The 26,398-nt window shown below is 40.3% G+C and overlaps 1 protein-coding gene across 1 annotated transcript in view; it reads left to right on the forward strand.

The window, feature by feature from the left end:
* NSMCE2 (NSE2 (MMS21) homolog, SMC5-SMC6 complex SUMO ligase) overlaps nt 1–20,943 on the forward strand; it is a 134,904-nt gene extending 113,961 nt beyond the window's left edge. Inside the window, exons 6-8 of the mRNA XM_051611119.1 lie at nt 16,904–17,004; nt 17,325–17,431; nt 20,560–20,943. Of these exons, the coding sequence (XP_051467079.1) occupies nt 16,904–17,004; nt 17,325–17,431; nt 20,560–20,719 (368 nt within the window). The 3' untranslated portion in view covers nt 20,720–20,943. The remainder of the gene's footprint in view (nt 1–16,903; nt 17,005–17,324; nt 17,432–20,559) is intronic.
* Nucleotides 20,944–26,398: the final 5,455 nt, after the last annotated feature.

Raw genomic sequence — 26,398 nt, forward strand, 5'->3', positions numbered from 1 at the left:
CATGTATGTCATATTCTTTTGCTTCTTCCTTTTTTTTCAGTTTCAAAGGGAAATAAAATAGAAGACCTGCCTGAACATATTCCTCTTCTGTATTTAAATCAATTTGTAAAATAATGTTTTGATTATAAGGTTTCCTAGTTTCTCTGATGTTAATAACTCTCTGCATTTCCACCCATCTATTTGTGTACTAATCACAAGTATTGCTCAATGGATTATATCTGATGTTAGCCTCTGATATGCAAATTTTTGTCATTTCAAATCATATTTGAGTATAAATTGCCAATATTGGTTAAAGTGCTCTATCTCAAGAAATTTTACATACAGCCTTAGAGCTTTGCATTATCTCAACACAGTCAGTTCCTTTTGGAATGAAATGTGTGATGTTGCACTGCTAACAAAGATTTCAGATAGGTATTTGTTTTTTACAATATTGTAATGCTCAACCCACTTTAAATGTTCAAGCATCCAATAACTAGATCTTTACGATGTTGCATATTAGAAAAAATGCCTGTGGCTACCTATGCCAGACAGGTTTGCAGGATTAAAGCAAGAGTACAGTGGGGTGATGCTAATGTTACTGGTTTATACCAGTTTTAATATGTTAGTGCTGCCCGATTTCTGTACTTTTTTCAGGGTTTTACGTCACTGTGAGCAGAATTCTAATTATGTTCTTCCAAATAACATTTCCCCTGCGTCTTCAAAAGCTTTTTTGTGTTATTTGGTATTTTTAATTCTATTTGATTTTTCATGCGTGGATATGCTTTGTCTAAGTGTTCCTTGATTCTAAATTTTGTGTGATCAACAGACTAGACGAAATTTTTCTCAGATGTCAGCCATGACAGCAGCATATGCAAAGAGGGATTTCCATCTTTCAGTGACCTTAGAGACAACGAGATGGTTGTTCAACACAGTTAACAAGACTGCTGGTAATGCCTTGGTGGAGCTCAGTTCATGGTCAGGATCATAATATGGAGTCAAATTCCCTAGTTAAAACAAAACAAAGCAAAACAAAGTATCTTGTAAGGTCCTTAGAAATCCACACTTGTCCAAAATGAAGAGATAAAGCAGTGTACGTTGTCAGATCTGTTGCTGGGTCAGTGTGCAGACAGCAGAATGCGTAACTTAGATGGCCACATATAATGTTGTATATGGTCAATGCAGATATCTCAAGTGCAGCCTCAGTTTGCCAAATCCATCTGATCAAAACACCCAATTAGTTAAAGATGTGTTCTTGTCTCTGGAGTGAACTTTGCTCTTGTGGAGACCTGATGAATGTGCTTTGGAGAGCTGTAATGAGGGAGAGCTTAATTATTCAGATTCATCATCTTGCAAAGGTTTTGGATGATGCCACGTAAGCCTGCTCAATCAGCATTCCAGAGCATGTGCAACTTGCCTGTTTAACAGTGGTCATGGTTTGTTCTAAAGATACATTTTAAGGTTAAACCCAAGATTTTCAGTAATGTTTTTCATTGACTGAAGAGAGCCTCTCTTCTAGACAACTGATTTTTAATGCTTATTTGAGAAGCTTCACTTTATATACTGAATGAATGACAGTTAATTATGCATATAGTGCCTTAAAAGCTCTTCCTCTTTACTATATAAAGATGTGTCCCCTGCCCCAGAATCCAAGATAAGTGAGACAAGACAATGAGAAAGCCATACAAGAAAAGGAGGGTGGAGAGTATAACAAGAGACACGTAAGATGGAAGAAAAGAACCTGACAGATAGGACACTTGCAGGGGTAGGCTCTGGGAATGCTTCACGCATGAGGACCTTCAGAATGCTGCCACACCAGGGCACACTGTGGGACTTGATGAAGCCACCCTCTTCCCCTCTGCTTGGGCAGCTCTGCTAGCCTTGATTGTCAGTTTCCCTTATTTGCCTCTGAGCGTCCCTTTGCTTCTTGTGCCATCCCTTACCTGAGGAACACTCTTCAGAAGGGAGCCCTGTAAAATACAATAGCCTTCACTCAAACCCTCCCTTTAATGACTTTCATTGTAGAAACACTAGTAATCCCTGAACCAGTGCTAAACTAAAACTAATGATACCTTTTTACTGATTAAAAGAAATGAAAATGCTCTAGAAGTAGAAACTGTATGCCCAGCTAATCTATAGAAACAAACATAGTGCTTGCACACCATGTCTCTTACTCCACCACCTGTTTCCTTCACGTACCTATTACATTTTGTCTTTGGTGAAGTTTTTCTTGGCTTTTCTAGATAAAGTTGTTTTTAAATTTGCACAGTTTTGCAGCTGGACACAGAAAACTGTAGCAGTGAAAATTATGAGGAAAAGTGGAAAGTGCTTTTGACAGAGAAGATACTGTTCTCAGCCCAAGAGAAACATACCCAAAAGTAGGCAGCAGATTTGAAAATAGCACAAAAGAGGTACAAGAAGACTAAAAGTTGGAAAGAGGAAAGAAAGCCATTTTTCTCTTTTTGACAGAAATCTGGGAATGATGAACGCAGCAGCTCCTCTTTTATGAAATCTTCAACCATCAGCATGAGGCAGAATTTCCATTTCTATCCACCAAGTAGCCTTCTGACTGAGGAACACTGGGACAAATTCTCATTGGTTTTAATCAGTGAAATTCCTAGTGCACAGCAAAGAGAATTTGGCAGTCCCCTGTGATCCCAGACAGGGTATTAGGATTAGAGAGCTGAGGAAATTACTGGCTCCTCCTTCCAAGGTTTCAAGGGGGTCCATCCACAGGGACCTTGAGAGGCTTGAGAAGTGTGCTCATGCAAACTGCATGGAGTTCAGCCAGGCCAAGTGCAAGGTCCTGCACCTGGGTTGGGGCAATCCAAGCACAAATACAGGCTGGGTGGAGAATGGATCAGAAACAGTCCAGAGGAGAAGGACTTGGGGGTGATGGTGGACAAGAAGCTCAACATGAGCCAACAATGTGCACTTGCAGCCCAGAAAGCCAACTGTGTCCTGGGCTGCATCAAAAGAAGTGTGGCCAGCAGGGCCAGGGAGGTGATTCTGCCCCTCTACTCTGCTCTGGTGAGACCCACCTGCAGAACTGTGTCCAGTTCTGGAGTCCCAAACATAAGAAGGACATGGAGCTCCTGGAGAAAGTCCAGAGGAGGGCCATGAAGATCATCAGAGGGCTGAAGCACCTCTCCTACGAGGACAGGCTGAGGGAGTTGAAGCTGTTCAGTCTGGAGAAGAGAAGGCTCTGGGTAGACCTCATAGCCATCTTCCAATACCTGAAGGGGTCCTGCAGGAAAGCTGGGGAGGGTCTTTTTACAAGGGCGTGTAGTGAGAGGACAAGGGGTAATGGATCAAAACTGGAAGAGGGGAGATTTAAGTTAGACACTAGAAGGAAATGCTTTAGTGTGAGGGTGATGAGACACTAGCACAGGTTGGCCAGGGAGGTTGTGGATGCTCCATCCCTGGAAGTGTTCAAGGCCAGGTTGGATGAGGCTTTGAGCAACCTGATCTAGTGGGAACTGTCCCTGCCCATGCAGGGGGGGTGGAACTAGATGATTTTGAAGGTCACTTCCAACCCAAACCATTCTATAGTTCAATGATTCTGTGATTCTAGCTGCACAGTCTCTTACAGGAAAGTAGGCTAAAGCTTTTGATGGCAAAAACATGAATAGAAATACTGTCTTTCACAGTATTCTGTCTTTGACAAAATAATGCCACATCTAGGTTGTAGCAAAGTGTGTTGGGCCAAAAGAAGCTGCCACAAACACCTACTCTAGCTTTGGCTTGTTTTCCACCTTTGTTACAACTTTCTATATTCTGCTACTGCATAGCTGCAGTAGTTCTCCAACAAAGACATCTCAGGGAAGATTCTTAGAGTCCTATGGATGCTGCCAAACCCAGGGAAATATGGAGAATCTACATATTCCAGAAAGAACATGTGGACTGCTGAAAACAGTGCATCTTAGGTGTTCCACAGGAACAGCAAGTGAGGTACTGAAGCAACCACATATACATGCAAAGTAAGTAGTTTGCTCTGCCACTGCATTAGCAAGGAAACCACTTCAAACAGCTCTCTCTACCTAGGGAAAAATGTAGTAATAATAAGCAATAGCCTAAGTCTCCACTCCTTGCCCCAGAGGTTGTCTACTAATCCTTAGGAGCCTTTGCACTCTGCAGGCTTCCTTTTTCTATCCTCATTTGTCACTGGAAAAATATTTGTATGGGTCAGAGGCATAGTGCAAGTCAAAGAGAAAAAATGAACAGTTCTCCAAGGGATCCCTTTATATATGAGAAGTAAACAACAATTTATCTTCTCCAAGTCAAACAGGAGCTTGTTAGAGAACCTAGAAATCCCTATTGCTTGTGAGTCGCTGGTAGCCAGTTGTGCTGATGCTTCTGAAAGTAAACTGAAGGCACTTGTGAGGGTTTTCTTTTCTTTCATTTCAAAAGCATTCTCTGGTTTGAGATCTCCCCATAGCTAATTAAAACAGAATGCAGAGCAGCATTAGTTATGCATTAGAGTGGGAGTCAGAAGATGGAAGTTCAGTTCCCAGCCCTGCCACTGACTTCCTGGGTGACCTTGGGTAAGCCTCTTGATGTAGATTTTCAAAAGACCTCTGGGCCAAATTTTCATATTGAAGTTTGATTTTCAAAGGAGCTCAATATCTAGTGATTTCCATGATGTTGATTATGGCCAGAATTTTAAGTGAACTCAGCAACAAATGTGCTGAGCTCATTTGAAAATCGGGCTCTTAATCTTTTTCTGCCTCAGTTTCCCACCTCTTGACAGTACTGGTAAGATATTTTCCTTGTCTGTCCTGACTGTTTAGGCTGTAACTCCGCAATGCCAGAAATTGTCTTTTCATGAATGTGTATAGTGTCTTGTACAATCTTGTTTGATGTCTGTTTTGTTTTTAAGGCATTACTGTAATGATTGTCACACCAGTGATCTGTTTTAGAAAAAACAAAAAGAAACTGTAATCAGAAGAAAGCTTAATTATTGTGTTGTTTCTTGGATCTAGGTGAAGATCTATAGTCATTTCTTTAGTTTGCCTGGGAGAATGTCTGGAGAACATCAAAAGCTGTATTTAAAATCATCATATATATGTTAGCTGACTTCTTTTGTCCTGTACGGACAGTTAATCTATCAGAGAAGCAGGTTAGATCAGTTTGGTGTGATTTGATCTGGAAAGGAACATATTGACTGCCTCTTACTACCATGTTATCCTTTAACTGCTTACAGTCGAACTGTTTAATAACTTGCTGAAGCGTATTTTCAGGTGTTGAGTGGTGTGGAATTCCATACTCCTTCCTGCCCCCCGTGGTAAATAATGGGATGCTGTTTGTAGTTCCTACTGCCCCAGCTCTGTTTGCACTTTTCCCATACTCCTCGCGTGCTCTTGCAACATCTCAGAGCAACATAACATTCTCTGTTGGCAAAGGTATAGAGTGCTTCTTCACTTCATAAATGCTGTTTGCTTCCCGGGACCCACTACAACCCATTCCTGAAATTCCAGATCAGCATTGTCAGTGATAATCGAGCTCCTGGTTTCAAGCTCTGTGCTGTATAAGCCAGAGGCCAAATGTAGTAACCCAGGAATGCATGATTGCAAAGACTGTCACTTCCCAAGGAGCTCTGCTTACTGCTAAATGAGTGCCCTCTCCACATACCTGTGGGTGTCACTAACACGGTGACTCTTCCCTGTTAGGTTTGTCATATATGGGTGGACAGCACCTCAAGCAGCTGAAAGTTTTGAAACGATCATTTCCTATGTTTACAAAATCAGCCTGGGACTTGCTGCTGTTTTGCAAATTCCCCTGTACTCCCTGGCTAGTATTATTTATTGTTCTAGTATGGGCCCACTGAAAAACCCTTTGATACTTTATGTGTTTTCCTTTATGTGAAGTCGGATGCTGCACCACGATCAGTTTTGCAATGAAAAAACTAGCAGGTCACCTCTAGAAAGCATATGGTGGCAGCAGTTTCTCAGTTATGGCTGAGTGTGCTTTGCCATGAGGAGAGCTTAGCAGTGTCATTTGTCTGTGACAAGCATTTTCTACTGTTGCATTTTTTTAAGGATATGAGCCCTTTATGGAACATATTCCACTAGATCAGGTTGCTCAAAGCCCCATTCAACACTTCCAGGGATGGGGCATCCACAGCTTCTCTGTTCCAGTGTCTCACTACCCTCATAGTAAAGAATGTCTTCCTCACACCCAATCTAAGCCTACCTTCTTACAGTTTAAAAGCATTTCCCCTTGTCCTGTCACAGCAGGCCCTGGTGCAAAGTCTGTCTCCATCTTTCTTATGATCCCCCTTTACATGTTGGTCCTGTCCTCAGAGGTTTTCCATTCCTTCCAGTGACTGAACCCAGTTCCCATTTATTTTTATTAGCTGTAGTAAAATGTGTAGGAAAGGAGGAATCTTAATTACCTGTACAAATCAGAGAGTCTCAGTAACACTGACCTAACCTAAATTCTGGGCTGCAGGGCTGTGCTTGATTTCTGATGTTAAAGGAGTATTGACAAAAACAGGCTGTGCCTCATCTTCATTGTTTTGAAATCAAGATTCCTTAGTGTAGCTCTGTTGTGTTTAGTTTTGTTTTCCTTCCTTAATAAGTGCAGTTTGATTGTTTCACTTGTAGTGAGCTGTTTGTGTTGAGATATAAAATCTTCATCTTTCTCAGCATCCATGTCAGGATTGTGTTTCTGCAAGAGCTGATGTGCCAGCCAAAGAGTGCCAGGGAATTCAATGGTTCTTAAAGGACAACTATAATGTGACTTCACCCTGGTAATAACTATAAGATTGAAATAGCCAGTGTTAACATTAACTGCTGTGCTAGAAAGATGAAGACTGCAGAACGCCAAGTGATTTAGCTGTGTGCTCATTACCCTTATTATGAAGCACAAGTGACGTTGCAGCTGCTGTTCACTTAATTCAACATTAACTTCCTGTGCTCTGCTTGTCCTGCTTAGCCCTTCTTGTTTCTGCTGCAGTGTGCATCTGTGCTGCTGTGTGCATCTCTGCTGAGGCTATTCAAGTCCTTTCTCTGTCCTGCTTTTCTGCTCTATTAAACCTGGTCTGCAGAGTGTAGACATAGAGAGACCTTGAGGGTTTAAAAGACTTTGCCTCATGCTTGACCTTAGTTAATCCCCTCACAGTCTTCCCAGCATGTTTGCCATAAAGTACAGTCGTTTCCAGATTGTCTGTTGCACCATGCAGAAGTGTCAAGGTGAAGTCTGAGATGCAGGGGTTGCTATATAAGTGACATCAGTAGAATGGTAATGGTTTTCTGATGCGTGTAGCATTAATGAAGATGCACCCTGCCACTTACACTCCTAGCAAATGAGAATCTGCAGGAAGAGTTTTAAAATAAGTATCGATCAGATTTAAAATTAACTGCTAATTACCATCAGAAGCTACTAGGCTGCTGCAGTTATAATCCATGAGTATTTATAGCTCAGGGCTTTAGCACTAGGGTTTTCTACTGACTGCCATTCAAGAAGCCTGATCTTACATCACAGGACAAGTTGAGAAAAATAACTGTTCAGCTGTTCCTAACTGATGATAGTGTTATGTTTAGCTGCACAAGCCCCCCTGTGACATTGTTTTGGAGGATGCTGAATAAATTTGGATTAGCAAGGTTTTTTATTTCTTTTAGGGAACAGCTTAATGAGGATTATTATGGTGAAGATCTGCTCAGTGTGCAGAGCACAGTTTATGCAGAATGCCTTAGTACACACACATGCAATATGTCACTCTGTCTTAACCTAACTGAAAACCTTGCAGTTTTACAGTTGAGCAATGACAGATCTGTAAGTTCCTCTTTAAAACAAAACAAAACAAAACAAACAAAAAACAAAAAAACAAACACCTGTGATTTTTATTTCTTAACTTGTTTTAGTATGATACTTAATGTTGATTTTTTTTTCTTTTTCTCATGTAGTTTAGTAAAGAAACATTATTTTATAACTATGACTTAACAGAAAATGATGGTGTGTTCTTCAGTGCAAGTGTGTTTGCTTAAAATAAACAACAAGATATTGTACAATTACTAGAAGGTACTGGTTTCTGTATTGTATTTTTTACCTTTAGGATGGAACTGATGCATTCACTAAGAATACGGCTAGTAGCTCTGGACATATTCTTGCCCTGTGCCTCAGTTTTCCACTAGTGAAATGGTCATGGTAATAAAACTGACCTTTTTTTGTAGTGCTTTGTGTTCAAGAGAAGGAATTGAGTGTAACTACTTCCACAAATGCTTCATTGCTTTAGGAAAAGTCCTCTTCTGAGGAGGTTGCTGGGGCTGTGGGCTGGTGACCAAAGGCAGGAGCAGAACAGGAGATGCAGCCCTGGGTGGGTGCCCAGGCAGTGCCCAGGGCATTGCAGTACAGACAAGCTCCAAGATGGTGCTGGAGTAATGACCATGGCAGGCAAACAGCTGAATCTTCTTGCCCATCCCAGAGGCCATTTCAGCAGAAGCTTTTCAGAGAGAGCAAAGCTGCAGGATTCAGAATAACTGGAGTTATAAAGTTTATATGTAAAATACAGGGGAAATTAATTTCTATAGAAGAACAGCTTCTCTCTTTTATACATCTTAGTAATATAACTCAAATAAGTTATGTGGATATGTATTTATAGTGCATCACTGCACAATGAATTGTAGTCACTTGATCTTATATGTTTCTAAATGAAGTAAATTAGTTTTTGAAGGAGCTAAGAGTTTTAGAAAGCACTCTGAAGAATTGAAATGCATGACTAATAACAGAATTGCAAAGATTGCTTTCTTCATTAATATTAATTTTTTTAAATAAAATACCTTGCCTAAACGTTTCTCTCAAGTGTTTCAACATTGGGCTTTAGGGGGTGGAGAAAAGAATATTTTGTCTGACCATTAAAGTTTCACTTTTTCTTATGTTTACTCATGTCTTTAGTCAAGAGTGATGTAGGACATTTGTCTTTTCCTGGTAAAGAGAGGCAGATCTGTCTCTCCAGCTTCCTTTGGGTAAAGGGGACAGTGGAGCTGGTTTCCTATACTACAAACCTGCCGATTCCCAAAGGTGAGGGATTGCTCTTCCCTGTGCTCTCTCTGTAGTTTCAGACAGCTGCTGAATTGGTGTCATCCTTGCCAATCACAGTATCAACAGGTTAGTGTTCAGGGATTATAGCTTCCTGCACTCACACATTGTACCTCGTAAATATTCCTACTTATGCCCCAACATATGACAAACTACATACGCCTGTATTTACCACTCTCCTGACACCAGGATTGGGGGCATTATTTTGGTGATAAGATAGAAATACAGTGAAGTAATTGTCCAAAAGTCTTGTGAGGAGAACATGAAAAGGCAGAATGAAATGATAATCAGAATGATAATCTTCTAGGGATGTGATCATCTGGGCGAGCTAGGGGCTTTTGTGCTTACTGGTTCCATTGCAGCCTGTTGGATGGACTACTAGGAACCAGGTCTACCTGGTCCACTTGCCTGCTCACTGCTCTTTTGTTTTCTGTCTCTGTTACCCTGGAACAGTTCTGTCCAGGAGTGTTTTCTAGTGGAAGCTTGTTCCACCTGGAAGTCTGGCACAAGTTCATGTTTTCAGAAGGGAATGACTACAAGAATGCACAAATGACATTCTGAAGTGGGCAAAGCAACCTCCAACTGTATGAGTTACAAGATCTATTATGTTACTTCTTTTTCAGAGATGTCATAGACACAGTTTCTGCTTGTGAGCTTGTAGAGAATATTTGGCATGGATTGTTTTGAGAAAATTGGAATTAAATTTACAGAATAGACCATCCAAGGGCTGCTAAGGACTCATGCATAAATGGACATGGCTCCAAACTGCTGTCAATACTGACAGCTGTCCTCTCACTACTATTGTCCAGCATTAACAGTGCCTTTCTCAAGTCCACTGTGGAACTGGGTTTGGCTAAACAGCCAAAAGGCTCTCCTAGTGCAGAATAAGAGTATCCACACAGTGAGTTAATGCCAAATAGCTAATCCATTCTACATTCACACCCTCGCTTATTTTGCAACAGCTTCCCTGTGTAGGCAAGCGCTACATGTTCATGTCATTTGATGGTTAGCATTGCATCAGTGACATTCCAGATTCTGACCACAATGTTAGTAGTGGAAAGTGGTTCATCTTCTAATGAAATCGTAGGCTTTTTTTTTTTTTTTTCCCCTTTTTTTTTTCTGATTGCATCTTTTGCAACTTTTTCTTTCATGTGTCTGGAGTGAATTTCTTAATGTTTTAATGTGTGTGATATTTTTCTAGTCTCTGATACATGAAATTATTCTCTCTAAGTGTTGGAAATTGTCTTTATGCAGTATACTGTATGAAGCAATGATAGTTCAGCCTTTTCCTTCTGAAGAGCAGGAGAAAAGCCAAGTAATAAACAAGTTTTTTACATATATTTGCAATTTAGTAGCTTGTGTCTGATATATTTTTTCCTCAAAAGATATCCCAGGTTTTCTCTTGCTTTGCTCATACTGTGGCATCCCTATTGTTGCATACCTGGCATGCTTTCATGTAGACCTAGAGTTTCCTGGTCATGTAAGTAGTCGGTTTATCAGTTAGGTTTATTTTCAGTAAGCCTTTGGTGTTAACTTGCTTATTAAGTTTACGTGCCATTGTGAGTGATGATAGTTAAGATGGAAGAATATGGCTGCCTTGTATTTTCCAGAAATAGTAGCTCCTCTGAGCTTACTGATGAACCTTCATGAGATCTTTTTAGATAATCTTCATCTCCCCCAGGAGCTTCTTCAGATCAAGTCCAGACTGCAGTGATGAGGAAACTGCTGTTGAAATGTCATCCACAGACTTTGAAGTGTGGATTTCTCATGTTTGTTTACAATAATAGAGGGAGCAAGAAAGCTGCCTCTGTGTGTTTTCCTGCCAAACTGTTTTGAGTCACGTGGTTTATAATCAAAGATACCCTTTCTGTTCACATTTCTAGGGACACAGCTCCCACTGCACAACAGTCTGAATTTCCCAAAATCTAAAGACAAAGATAATGTCTTAATTCTCACTTTGAATAGCGTGTGAGTTGAAGTTTTCACAGGGCACCTCTGGAGTTTGTTTCAGGTTTTTTCTGTGTGGGGTTTGTAGTCACAGTTTATTTATTAATGCATTAAACAGAAAAGTGTATTTAGCTTAGAGTGTCTTTCTGTCTTCTTCACTTAGATTTCTATAATGAGTGTCCCATAAAAATTCCATCAAAACATAGTCTCTCTTAATAGTAAGGTCATTCTGGAAAACTGGCATCAACCAGCTTTACCCTGTAGTGAAAGGATAAAAGAGGAACATTATTTCCATTTGGAATAGTGTATTTTAAAAGGCTTGTAGTTTACTGGGAGAAAATACTGTAAAATATACAAGTACTGTGATTTTGGTGGCATTAAAGTAGGTTTTACAGGATTAGTGCTTGCTTAGTGCATGATACTGTCCTTTCCTTCCTCATTCTTATTATAAAAAGGAACTAACAATTTGCTAATTTGTTCATCTAATTTGTCTTTCACACTCCAGGAAAGTCAGGATGGCTTATATTTATAGGATTGTATTTCCTTTTCTATTTCCTTTTTTTTTTTTTTTTTTTTAATTGACCAAATGCATGTCTATGTACTTCTTACACAAGTATGTGTGAAGCAGGGCACATGTAAGAGGCTTGTCAGTAATTTACCAGCAAGTTGCTTGGCCTGGGCAGGAGCAAGTAAATTTGCAATTGCAATCTGGAGGAACATGTTAGAGGCCACCTTCCTTAGATCAACTTGGGTATTGCAACACCAGCAAGTAATCAAATTGTAATGTACTTTAATGCAAAGCCTGGTTTGGCTTGGTTGGCAAATTAAACTATCGCTTGCCTCTGGCAAAAGCAGAAAGCCTTTGAACTGTTTGACTGCAGCTGTAGCTTGCACACCTTATTTTCCCTCTTAAAAATCAAATTAAACTGTAACCTGCAGCCTCTGTGGTAAGTTTCAAGGAAAATTAAACTGTTGCTAACCTTTCTAGCAAAGATAACTGTCTCTAATCAAGCTGAAAAGTCCAGGCCCAAATTCCCCTCTCCAAGTTTAGACAAATTCGTATTGGAGGAAAACTCCAGGGCTTATTAAGTACAAAGATATTACGTCTGACTCAGGAAGTCCTTGGCCACAAATTGCTAGAGACTAACAAAGTTTGCCAGGAAGGTATTACTCTGTACTTCCCCTCTTCTTTCACTCCTCCTACAGCATTTACCATGGATCGGACTCGAGGCAGGACACCAGACAGTTGTTCTTGTCTGCTTCTCCATGTCTGAAGTCTAACCCAAATTCAGAGCACTAGTGGGCGTGCTCACCCACTCTTATGCATTGCCCATGGTGGTCTCAGCAGCATGTTTCATGGAAAGCAGTGTTTGGGCTCGTTCCCTCCTTTAGACTTGCCCTTGGACCTTCATCACCCCATGCTAGTAGCGCCCCAGACTCTTTCTGACTCCTGGAATACAACTCCTGGACGTGAGGATGTCCTTCACCTCCCCCATCTTTCATTATTTTCTGTGTCCTGCTGGCAGGAACACTTGGCATTTGACTTGCCCTCATAACATTAATGTTTTTCTTGGAGCTCTCAGTGATAGGATTTTTCCCAGCCTGGATAAGTTGCTGTTATTTCTATAGAGTCAGCAGTACAATAGACCCTCTTCGGAGCCAAGACCTTGTCTGTCTAGTGGCTCAGGCTTACAAAGACTCAATCCTGCATGCTTAACCTTACCCTTTGATTTCTGGGATTAGTGTCGGGCTGATGGCAGGTGAGAAGGCAGAACAGCACAGAACAAAAGGAAAAAAATTAAGTTTACATTGCAACATGTACTCACTTGGGGCCAGGTTAGAGAAACAGGAATTGGGTAGAGGACGTTGTTGGCTCTGGAAGCAGTGGGCAGACAGCAGTCTATCTGTCACAGAAGTGAAAATCACAACAGACGGGATCTTTCCTCTAATGCTTTTTTAATTTGCACACTATCCATACTTAATATAATTCACAGTATAGCAGTTAATATCTCTGCACTATGGTTTTCTTATTTTCAAAAGTTAGCTTAAGAGTTCTCAGACTTTGTCAGCAGAGTAGGTAAAAACTGAGCTAAGGCATATTAGTCACATTTTTATCAAGAGATGAAAGTCATAGAGATATAAAGTACTACCAGCTTTTAATTAAAATTGAATAAGTAAAAAACAGTTGGCAGTTGCAAAATGCATTATGATGTGTTACCAAAAATAGATACCTTTATGAGAATGCAGTTTTATTACAACAGTGGGCACTAATTAGCTGTAAACATCATTACTGAGGTAGTCAGATAGAAAATGTGTTACTAATATTCAAAGAGGTTTCAATTGGCTGGAGTGGAAAACTAGAAACTCTTAAGGCTCTTAAAATCTAATCTCTCAGAGTACCAAAATAGATGTACGTACTTATGTTACTTAAAGCAACATTTGCATTTCAGGAACAGTAACTTAGTGTTTTCTGCATCTGGTTTTAGTTTGCAAGGAAAGCTCAATTTTAGAGAAGTGTAACCTGATTTAGCTGAAATATGTATGACCCAGTGTTTTTATTTCTTCATTCTGTAGAACAGTCAGACTTGCAAGGTAGGTCTGCCAAGCTTTGATACATTTTATTTAATTAAAAATGCCTTTGACTTTAATAAAAGCATCTTGCAATAGTAGTTTACAGGTGTAGATCTCTGGTTTAGAGCATCTTACTGACCAGTTCAGGATGTATGTGTGTCTTGCATAATTTCTGCAAAATTTACTGTAACTGAAAAAAGTTATTTTCCCCTGTGCTCCTGTAATCTAGAACATCGAGCAATAACAACAAATCTGTGGGTGGTTTATCTGATATATGCTGATTTGCTATTGACATGCTTGAGATATCACTTGCAACATCCCAGTCTTGCATATTTATTATTAAAAATATGAGCTGCTTATGAAAAGGTAATATTTTGAATAATTATTAATTTGTGCTATGATAACCTATTGAAACAAGGGCCCTACTCAGGCAGACTGTATTCAAAATCTTTGCAAACGAAAAACAACCTGAAGTGTTCAAGGTAAGCTTGCAGCAAGTGGATGAGTTGAATCCAGGAAGATTAATATATCCCACCTACAAGGAGTGGGTCTCAACTCGTGGAATTTCAACCATTAGACATGAGGCATCTAAATCACTTCCAAAGCCACTATGAGAAAGAGGTAATCCCAGCCTGTGATTTAGCTCGTGTAATTTAGAGACCTGAGGCCTTTGGGGGAGACTCAGGCACCAGTACCCAAGTTTGATCTCCTATTTTCAAACTCAAGTGCTTCAACAAAGTCTCCTAAATTCTTTTGTCAGTACCTAAGTAAGCACATACATAAGTGATTAGTGAAGTGGTGACTCTTTATCAAAGCCAGAAGGTGCTGCATGAGGTGAACACTCTCTCAGAAGTCAGTTACCTGCCTAACTTGGAGTGCTGAGCTTTAAAAATAAAATCACAGGCACAAGCTCCACATTTTAAAACTTAAACCACCTTCCTGGGGATCTACATATTGATTTAAAAAAATTATTATCTGTAATATAGCACCTGTCCTAGATTTTGATAGTACTTCCTTGGCTGGCGTGATGTGCTGGTACACTGGAACTACTCGCCAAGTTCATGAGCTGAAACAGAAAGCAACATAGAATAATGTGAGTTTCCAGATGTTTTCAGCAGGAAAGATTGGAGCTGCAGTATGTAAAAGTGTACAGATGTATGAATCTAAGGAAATTCTGAAACTCCACTTCTTTGTTCACATTACTTACAGGAAAAAAAAAATGGTATGGTATTCAAATAAAGCAGCCCATGCCAAAGCTGGCACCTACCAGTGTTTGCAGTATTGTTCAGCATTGCTGACTCAGTGGGATTTCACCCATTCCTTTGTAATTCAAAAACACAGTTTAAAAAACCCATCTTTTTTCTCCCAGAAATTATGTGTTATTCAAAATACTATGCGTTTATGATAGAATAAAATGTGATCAAACTAATATGTGACAGGTTTTCTTTTCTAAAGGCTACTAACTGATGCAGATATTTTGTGATGGTGATACCCTTGCAGTTTTGGTGTTTACTGAATGAGGGTAGATTTAGGTAGGACATCAGGAAGAAATTCTTCACTATGAGAGTGGCAAGACACTGGAATAGGTTGCCCAGGGAAGTTGTGGATGCCCCATCCCTGGAAGTGTTCAAACCCAGATTGGATGGGGCTTTGAGCAACCTGGTCTAGTAGGAGGTGTCCCTGCCTGTGGTAGAGGGGTTGGAACTAGTTGATCTTTAAGGTCCCTTCCAAACCAAATCATTCTGTGATTCTACTTGGGTCAGAAACATTCTGAAATGCTTGAAAAGTTATTGGTATCTTGGAATGAAGGGCTAGCTCTGTTAAGGATAAAGGAAAATTGTGCAAATAAAACCGGAATACCAAGAGGTGCTGTGGTGGAGCAATGGCGGCAATACTAATGCCAAGAGTCCCTCCACCAGAGATGTGCTGGCTCCTGTGGCAGTGTGCTTAGGATAGACTGCATGTGAGAGATTGTAAATGCTCCAAGAGTGATGTCTGCTCTTATCATCCGGAAAGTGATGGCATTATACAGGCATGCAGGACTGACCAGAAGTTAGGAAACACTGGTCCTTAACAGATGGGGAAGACTTAATACCAGGGATGCAAAGATTGGCAGCAAAGGGAACCAAGGCTGAGACTTTTTAGAAGTAACTCTAAACCCTCCGTGTTCACTTGTGTTTCTCACTTTCGCCTTGGCAGTCGAATCCAACACAGGCCAGTGAAGAATTTCATCCTCTCCGAACCCTGTGTTGCTACATTGCAAACTAGCTTGTGCAGCCAGAAAGAAAAATGTTCTGTTCTTCTTGGGACACCTTGAAGACTACACCCCAGGGCACTGCTGCAAAAACATTGCAGAACTACCCCAAAGGAATGGAAAGTTATGCCAGGTGTTAAGCTTATTATTACCAGATAAGATTTAAAGATAAAGCCTAGATTCACAATAACAGAGCAAAGTTAGGAAAAGATAAAACTACATGTATACATTTATTAAGGTTATACTTAGCAATATATATCCTCCTTAGCTGCTCCTCTGTCTCAGCTTTTGACCCTGGCTAATTAGTTTCTGCATGGAACCCTAGGCTGACGTGCCCCTGGGTACACAGAGTTGCTTACACCTTTCCTTCTTCTGGTGAAGATGAAGGCTCACATCTTCTTTAGCTCAAGGTGTATTTCTTCTTGTTTGTCTGCTCCTCATTCCCTGGCATTGGGCCATCGGGTGTTTTTTGGGAGATTTCAGTATTTCATTCTGCCCCTTGGCCTTAAGGTTACTTCAGTAACATTTCTATTGTCCCTCTCAAATAACTCTTTCTTGGCTTTTGTTCTTCACTATTACTGTCTTGTTAGAATATAGTGTCATCACTTTACAAATTATGCATTATGATAAACAGTACAAATTCCCTTTAAGGTAGATATTGTGTATACATGCTGTACAACAAACCCATTTATGACATTGAAACACAAATTGATCTTGAGGGTAGGACTGCCAAATCTGCAAAAGCTCCACCTAGTCCTTTGTTAGATTTTGGGTACTCATCTGAATGTTACTGGGTTTTGGTGAATTTGAACAGAGAATACCAAAGGTTTTGCATATATTCAGGCCTGCTTGCTCTCCTTCCCAGCTCTGCTTTATAGCATTGGCTATAAATAGCCACACACAAATACACACAAAGCATTTCAAAATCCACGTTTTCTAACAAGAGACTATAGTACAGTGTTTTTTGCAGTATCTTGTTCAGGGAGTCTTACAGAAATATTTTGTGGCATCTTTGTATCGGTGTGAGATAATGCATGGAAAATGCTGGATTTTATTTGCTTATTTTAAGTATTTGCTCTCAATATTAAATTACAATTGTCTTGTTTCCCATTGCAGTTTGTCATCCATCAGATAATAATAATGAGGCCATTGAACAAATCGATGAAGATATAGCTGTGACTCAGAGTCAGATGAACTTTATTTGTCCCATTACACAGGTATGTTATCACTGCTACGATAATCGATTGGGAAATAGTTATTTCATATTCTTTACTGGATTGTTTATTACAAATCTGCAATACTTGTTAAAAAACAGGCATTATAAATTGCAAGTATTATCAGAGAAGAGCAAAATTGCTTGGGAAAAAACCCCAGGTAAGTAGGAATGTAGTTTACCATGCAGGAGCTGACCCTGTAATTTGAGTGGAATGCTGTGTATGAATGGCAAACACACTTCCTGCTGTTTTACATAGAATTTCATGAGAAGCCTTTTCATGGGCATTATCAGTTTCTTTACATCACACCTTACTGATTACAGATGGAAATGAAGAAGCCAGTTAGAAACAAGGTCTGTGGACATACTTACGAAGAAGATGCCATTCTAAAAATCATCCAGACTCGAAAGCAGCAAAAGAAAGAAGTCCGGTAAGCTAACAGGAATGTGTGGAAAAGCTATTTGCTTTGCTGTGTAAGTGGAATTTTACTCCACTTGTTCTAGGAAATGTATTTGGATTGGCAAGGCTGCAGGAAGTAATGCCTCAGTGGCTGCCCAAGTCACAGGCTCCTCGTTAGCACTGTGCATGTGAAGGAACTTTTCTTTTTAATGAAAACAGCGTGTAAGGAAATATTCAGGAAGTGTGTGAGGAAATTACAGCTACTTGTGGTACCTCCACAACAGAAGCAAAGAGATTCCCTATAGCCACGAACAACAACAGCTTCATAAAATGTAGTTGCTCATTTTGTTCCCACTGCTTATTTAAGCAAGCCCTGAAGTTAATGAAAAAAAATTAAACATCTCCTCCATGCACCCTTTTTTACAGTTATATTCCAGTACAACTGAGAATTATTAAAATACTTCAGTGAGTGCTAAACTGAGAAATACTAAAACACAACTCTTTAGGTAGTACAGGCTTTAAGAGTGATAAGACAGAACTTTTCACAGAGGGCATTTTTTTAATAAAAAGATTCAACAGCTGGATTTTTAAACCTGAAATTCTCCCCAATATGTTTCAAATTTAGCATGGTTTTGATTTAAGGGAGAAAAAAAGATAAGAAAAAAGAGCTCAAACATTTTTTAAAGCAAATTTAGAGGACATATGATTTCTTCAGTAGTTTCACATTTGTTTTTACACCATATGTGCTAGAGGCGCTTAGGGGTTGATGACCTCATGGAAACTCACTGGTTGTGGACTTTTTCATAAATGTTCACTTTGCACATGCTCAGGAAGGTCTGTCAGAGACTAGCAACCTAATTTCCCCAAAGATAATGCCACAGGCAGCTTACTTCCTCCATCTGTTGCTCTTGCATTTCTGTTAGACTCTACATACTCCACCATGAGGTTACAAAGGTGGAGAGGAACTTTGTCTTCCAAAGCCCTTCCCAGCTGCAAGAAAGCTCTGCTGTGAAATCCAGCATTGACTGGGATGTCCAACCACTACCTTAGTGTCTAGACAGCTTGAAGGACAAGACAGAAACACCTTGCCTGTGTTATGAGGTGTAGGGAGAAAAAGTGGAGTAATTGCAATGTACTGGGGATAACACCAAAACCAGCAACATGGATGGACAGGAACTTGGCTGGAAAAATCACCAGGAGTTGGAAAAGAGCTCAAAAGTTGGAGAGAAGTGAGCATTTTGGAGGATAGGGACAGGCTATCAGGTGTGTGCTCAACAGTCCAAAACCATGACAAAAATACCTTATGCAATACAGAACTGAATTCAGGCTGTTCATATATAAATAATTCTCTGTGTTTTAAATCCATCAGGAAAATGTCATGGTAGTAGAGACTGTTGTGATGAATAAAAAGTTTCAGCACTGCTGAAAAACTAATAGGGCCACAGGATTGAATTTTTATTTTACCTTTTAAGAAATGAAAGACTTAGAGAAAATTTAGAGTAAGAAAGCATGTAAGCTGTAGAACACAGCTTGAAAAACTACCTCGCACCCAAAATGAAGTTATTTGTGCAGTTTGAATCCTGCCAGTTCTTAATTTTGAGCTTTCAGCTTGCAACCTAACCATTTTTACAGTAGTTATTCCAGTATGCCAGAAATGCACTAGCACAGGAATAACAGGAATAACTTGGCTTCTCTATAACTAAGACTGCTTGGTTTTCTGTGCCCAGTCTCTCTGATCTACTGCAAATTCAACTTTTCTCATGAAAATGCACTCAGTTTTGAAAAACCATAGTCTGCTGTGGTGGGAAGAGAGGCCAGTTGATGCAGCAAGTTCCCCCTTTGAGTACCCCCTTCTCATGGTGTTGCTACTTGACCACCCGCCTGCCAGCAACGCTCAAGTGGGAGCAGGTACCTCCACAGAGCAGAGCTGTGGTGAGGGGATCCTCTCTATCCTGACTCTGAAATCAAAGCTGTTGCTCTCTCTGAGGTTACAGAAGTGGCTGTTTCCTCACACGTGCTTGGAATCCACGGTATCCCTTCGGTGCTCTTGGCAGGGCACTGGCTGATTGTCAGCTCTTCAGCTGACGTGCACACCAGCTTTGTGCTGATAGACTCACTGCAGGCTCCTTCAGGCAGCGCTTACGTGTCTCAGTTTGCTCACTATTTTCCACTGCCTGGAAGGACACACTCACATTTTATGCTTACAGGAAACATGAGGAGCTTTCTGAACGCTTGTTATTCATTAATCTGGCAAGCAATTGCTCTAATAAGGTGATAAATGAGAAAACTGAGGAGCAGAACAATTAACTGATTTGTCCACGACAAACACAGTAAGCTGTGGACAAATCTGGAGTAAAAGCTGTGAGTACTGAATGAAAATAAGTTCAGGTCCTTAGACAAAAATTACTCCTAATTAAGGAAAAAATTCAGGAAAAGTGTTACTTCTCACTACAGGTACCATCTGTGTGTGTTTGGGCCACTGCCAAAGGAACATGATCCCTGGTCCGTGAATATCTTTCACCCTGCTGTCTTTATCTGGATGTTTCAAGTAGTAGTAAGACATTTTGCATTTGTTGATAATTTAGAAGCTCGTGATTTGACCCCATCTCTCCTTTCTGTGCTTTCTCAGTTCAGAAGAGACCAGGAAAAATTTTACACCAACTAGATAGTCCACTGATTCACCAGTCAGGCTTTTGCAAGTCTCATTTTCTTGTATCTGTTTTCCTAGAAAATAATTTTCTTAGTTATCTATCAGTAAAGATTGTACTTCTGCACTGCAGATTACTGACATAAGAGGTAGTTACATGCAGTTTGTAGAGGACTGCAAAGAGAAAGCAACACAGAAAGATGTCTGAGCAATGCTGATATCATTCCTGATGCAGGCAGCTTGCGTCCACGAAGCAAGAGAGTGATCTACAGGTAAAAGGCTCTGTCTCTTGCTGTGTTCCTCCCTTTCTTCAGCTGTTAATTCCCACCAGTTTAGAGAACCTGATTTATTTTTCCCCACAGAGAGGTCGTGAAGAGGAAAAGCACTAACAAGGAACTGACAGAAAGGAAATCCCAGATAAATACAATTAACCAGAAGATGTTATGTAAAAGCCTATATCTGACAAAAACAATTCTTCATATTTAATGGAGTCTCTCTTTTCTTTTTAACAGATGCCCTAAAATTGGCTGTAGCCATACTAATATAAAAGAATCAGATCTTGTGCCAGATGAAGCACTTAAAAGGGCGATTGACAGTCAGAAAAAACAAAGCTGGACAACACTGGAGAAGTCAGCTGGATACGCTGCTGCTACAAAGAAAATTTGTTGTTAGAGGTCTTGTGAGATAAGCTGCTGATTGTAAGTAGGTTGTGTAACTGATTGTTATTTAAAGTGTTTCATTTATAGGCAGAGTTGAAGGTCTCGGCTGTGACTGAAAGCATTTTTTAAACTGCCAAATATGAGGAATTCCAGTTTAACTTGTTTGGTTTTTTTTTAACCTTCCTGAAATTCTAAAAGCTTGCATTTGATAAATAAAACATGTTTTGCAGCATTTAACCTCCCTTGTCAGTGTGCTCATTTTTTCTGCATACTAGAGATGCAGATTCTGCTGGCGTGGAGAAGTGGGTGCTCTGCTCAGTACTGCAGGTAGGTCTGTTATTCTCCCTGTAACTGCTGGGAATTCTGCGGGTAGGACAATCTGACCAAGGATTTCCCCAAGTCATATGCCCTGCTTGGGAGCACATTGGTGTTTTAATACCAACTTCAAGAAACTTTAATAGAACTTAATTTGCAGGAAGGGCTGCACATCTGTACCTTATGTGTAGAAGCACAAAATTACCACTCACCTTTGAGGATCTTGGCCTTGTTCTTATAATTACTGAACACTCTGCCCTAACTTAACTTTTCTTTTGAGATTCAGAAGATTTTATTTCAGGCTTTTTGCATTTGGAAGTCCCAGCAGGCTTTACCTTAATATGTATGTTAGGAGACTACAATTATGTTCAAATTTTTTCCAATAACTAATTTGTAGGTGATACAAATACATTGTAACAAATACATTGTAGCCTTGAACAGAAAAGCAGTTAATCTCATTTTATATAAGCTTCAGATATCTATGCATTTGGGCACAAATCCAAAAAAGGACATAAAAACTTTGTAACACTCCGTATTTATTACCTAAATTGATCTCAACACATCTAGCAGAAAAAATTTCTTCACAGAAAGAGTGGTAAGGCACTGGAACAGGCTGCCCAGGGAGATAGTGGAGGCACCAACCCTGGAGATGTTAAAAAAGAGGTAGACATGGTGTTGCATAAGATGTTTTGGTGGTTAGGGGTTGTAGGGTGGATGGTTGGACTTGATGATCTTGAAGGTCTTTTCCAACCTTGACAATTCTATGATTCTATATATGAGTTAGAAATAGCCATGGGTAAAAGAAGGTGCCTTGGTGGTCAGATAGCAATTATCTCTGCATATGTGAAGCAGAAAACACAGGGTTCTTTGAGCTTTGGGTTCCTTAGCAAGTTGGATGGTATTTTCATAGGTCATTTTTCTGAATGTACAACCTGACATTTAGTGTAAAATGTAGCTAAGGTACCCAAATGCTAAGCTTTTCACTCTGGCTTACTGTTTGCTAACAGCTTTCCTTTTGCAGACCATTATTAACCCCAATTGCACTTAAGAGTGCAAACCACTTCAAACTGGAACTGGCATTTTGAAATTGAAGAATATTAATGTGCAAGCTGATTTCACAGCTAAAAAAAAAAAGGAACTGAACCATTATTATTTGCACTGAGCTTTTGTGTTCATGGGGATTAGCTGGGTAATTTTCATAATGTAGTCTGACCCCAAAGGTCCATATTTTCAAAACTGAGCAGTGATCTATGAGTAGTGCTGTCTGTGGAAGACCAGCTGAAATAGCTGAAAGAGACTGTGGGGGGTGGTTGAGCAGTGTGTACTCGTTTGCATTTTTAGGTGTAAAAAAAACAGGTCCCTTTTAAAACCTCTCAGGTCTCAAACCTCTGGTTTTTAAGACAAGTCATTGATTTTCAGTTAAATACCACATGGGAGGATGTTAACTATAGCATTTGTCCCCCCCCAGAAAAAGGAGGGTGGGGGATGGGACAGAATGTCCTGAGCTGAAACAAAAGTAGCTTTTTGTTTCATCTTTAACTTTGTGGTTACTACAGCATCAGTTGTAAGTCTGAGAAACTTGCATTAGCTCCACAATCTCTTCAGTTTCTGACAGGTGCATTGACATTGTCCTCATGGATCTAATTCAGTCCCTGGTGGTAATGAGTCTCCCAGGTTTTCAGATTCAAAGATGTACATACATTTTATGTGGCCAGTGTCACACCTCAAATTTAGTTGCTGTAGGAGTCTGGATGCTTGAATGTGCCTTCCACTAACACATACCATTATAAGTGCTGGACGATACCCAGATTAATTTGTACCGACAAACTGGTGGCAGCAGGTTTGGTTTGCTATGTGTGGTGTTTATACCAGTATACCCTTAGATAGCTACGGTTCCTGACACGGTCATTACCCTCATGTTCCAGTGAGTAATGCTGTAAGGAAGATTGCTGTCTTGGTTACACCTTGTTGTCATACGTTAAAGAGGGAGGCTTAACCCGTAGCAGTGCTGATGACCCTCGTGGAAGCTGTGCTCAATCTGTGTTAGCTAATCCACAGGTAATAATGTCAACTGCCAGGTTAAGATGATGCAGCTGGGAGTGAAAAATAAATAAATCTGAAGCAACACTTTATATGAGAAGAGAACAAATAGTCAAACACTCATTTATTGCTACTTGTAAGTGGAAAGGTATTTTTAAATGTTCATATTCCTACCTCAAAATACATGATCTTCCTTCCTCCCTTTGCTGGACTGAGCTAGGCAGCATCAGTGAATCAGAGAGCCTGAGCAGCAAGTGCCTGAGCAGCCTAAATTCTGGAATCCTTCTCAGGCTTTAGCTGAAAGAAATGGACGGATTTTTGGCAGCACTCACCTGCTTAGTGTTAATAACAATCACCTATGAGGTAAGGAGGCATGTGTATTTAAACAGAGGTAGGTTTCTTTTATCATCAGAGATACCCCCTTTCAAATATGGTCACAGCTATATTATCCAGAAAAAGACAAATAATACTTCATGCACTTGCATTAGGGTTGCTGATGAGAGTACTTGAATGAATGTCATCAAGATCAGTGGTGCACTGCATAGATTCAACTGCTGGAGAAAACTGCCTGTCTTTAGTGAAATCAGTGCAGATCTCCCCAGAATGTTTGGTATTTCTGAGTTTAAACTACATAATAACATCCAAGGAATCCTAATATGATGAGTGAAATTTTCTTCTCTGAACCTTGGCTTTGAGCCATCCTGTTGATTTTTCATAGCTGGTTCTCTCTTGTTGGTTCTTATAAGTAATTTTCCTTCTGAAATTGAAATATTTCAGCCTTGGTCATCAATGTGTATTGCAGCTGGTACTTTACTAGGTGGAAGGACAGACTAGTCTTGGCAACTGGGGAAGGCTTCTGTGCCTCTCAGCTGACCTGGTGGAAGTTATGAACTGCTACTGATTCACTGGGCTGGCTGGACTTACTGACAGCTCTTTGCTCTTTCATTTACAAAATTTGGGCTTTGCTGTGCAGTTGTGACCTCTCTGTTCCCATGTGTCCCATGTCCACCATAAACTCTGCTCTGGATAGAAGAAGCTTGAAAGAGTTAAATAATAAAAATAAGTGTCTGTGATGAATAAGCTGGTCTGTGTGATTCACAGAAGTGGAAACTCAGCAGCAGTTAAACCTTCAAATCTTAATCTGTTTTGGCTATAAGTTATCATATGTAAACAGGCATATGTTAACAGTTCTCAGGGTAATTTGTATCTCATTGTTTGACGTCAGAAATTTTGCAACAATATTTAAGGAAAGAAACTCAGAGGTGAGGTGTTTCTTTTTTTTTCCTTTTCTATAAGGGGTGCTTTACCAATGCAGCAAACCTCAATGTGGCAGAGAAGGGTCTGTCACTGAAACTTGGTGAGAATCTGTCTCTGCCAGAGAACAGAAGTTCCACATAGTATTTGGAGTGATTAAAGAAACATCTAATCAAACATTAAAATAAAGAAAAGGCAAGAGAGATCCCTATGCAACAGCTTTCTGTGGTACCCCGAGGCTCAAGCCATTAACACATCTCTCTCACTTGAACAGATTCTCCCCCTGAATTCTGCAGTTGACAACTAGAGACTCTGAAGTTTTCAAATCAGTGGAGCCATGATGTGTAAAGATAAGAACTAATCAGGCAGGCATCTCATGGAAGATTTAGCACACTTGTGCTAAAAGGAGCGCACATCCCTCTGAATCAGGGACATATTCATCATTGCTGCTCCGGAGCTGTGATCTTATTCATTCTAGAAGAATCATAAAGACTAGGGTAAGTCAGTGCTCCCATGAGAAATACCTGGAGCAAAAGCAGGGGCTTGCAGGAAGTGATACTGATGACTCAACAGCCAAGGCCAACACACTGCCTTATTTTAGACAATGTCCTCTTGGATAAACTCATGTTTCCTCATGAGTGGCTGATGACAGAGGTCTTACCTGTCTGTGGTCACAAGTACCTCATGGTGTTTTTCTCAATAGCTCTAGTACTTTGGCCAAAACTAGCTCAGAATTCCTTGTGCAACTTGACTAAATTTCACTGTCATTTAAAGTGAATGTTAATCTCCACCTTCCCTAAAAATCTCCCATGTGTAGATTCTGAGGTACTCTGTAGTCCATTAAGTGAACACTTCTAAAATGAGTAGTGCTCTGTTCTAGAGTGGAGAAGATGCACCTAGGAAAGGGGCTTCCTGGAGTGGAAAATGTTGGAATATCCCAAAGGCAGGTCTTCATTTCTCTTGCTGCAGCCAAAGCCTTAAGCTGAGAGCTTCTCACTACAAGTACAGACTAGTAGTGACTGCAAATTCCAGATCTTCCATAAATAAAATACCTACAGTTAATACACATGACATGGTCACAGCAGTGCTCAGAGAAGAATCCTATGTGTAGGTGCCAGCAGATTCTAGGCTGCCAGCCAGTAACTATAAGAAGTAAAAACATTAGATTGCTTGTTAAGCAAGAACAATTCCGGGCTGCATTACGTCGCACAGCAGATACCCATCTGTGTGTGTAGCCTCTTGGTGCATGAGCAATCTCAGAGATTTAACAGGAGAGCAGCAATGTGCAGCAAACACTGCGCGCTTCATCATTTCCAAATGCTGCAGAAAATGCTGCGGTGGGCTGAGGAGAGAGCCTGCCTCATTCACTTCTTCTGATGTTAGCCCAGACCCAAAGACTGAGCTTGAAAGCAGGCACATGAATTGAATTGCATGGGAAGCTCACCAAAGGAAGTGTTTGCTTGTAAACTCAGTATGAATAGGATCTTCTCTGACCGCAAGGGAAATGGAGAGACACTCATTCACTGCCCGCTTGTGCAATCAACTTCTGAAGTAAAAACAGGATTTGAGGTTTAAAACCTGAGCCTTCACACATCTTTCAAGCAACAGAAGAAGCCTTCATGCTCTTCAGTTTGCAAAGGAACAAAGTCAGGAGGTGCTGCTCATGAGACTCCTTGGATTTGATAACAACTGTCTCATCAGAAGGGAATTATTTAGGGTTCCTAGAAAAAGCAACCCTCAGAGCAGCTTCTCTGCTGGCTTGAGGGGAGACATCTGAACACCATTACATTGCACTTCTTTTGATGTCACTGCATGCTCGTCATGTGTTTTATATCTTAACAGTGAATCTGCTGCTGAGTTCCAGTGTCTAAGGATGGTTGTGGATTTATCACAGATGCCATTCCTGCTATAAAACACATTACTCTTGAAGTTCTTTATCACCTGGCCACACATCTACTCTTTCAGCCCTGTCTGTGCAGAGCGATTCTGTACCGTAGTAGATTATGGACAACCTGCTGGTTTTACATTGCTGGCTTTCAATCTAGCAGTTGTAAGTTTCATTACACAGCTTCAGATATCTTGC

The sequence above is a fragment of the Apus apus genome, chromosome 2 (assembly GCF_020740795.1).
Source record: "Apus apus isolate bApuApu2 chromosome 2, bApuApu2.pri.cur, whole genome shotgun sequence".
Taxonomy (NCBI): domain Eukaryota; kingdom Metazoa; phylum Chordata; class Aves; order Apodiformes; family Apodidae; genus Apus; species Apus apus.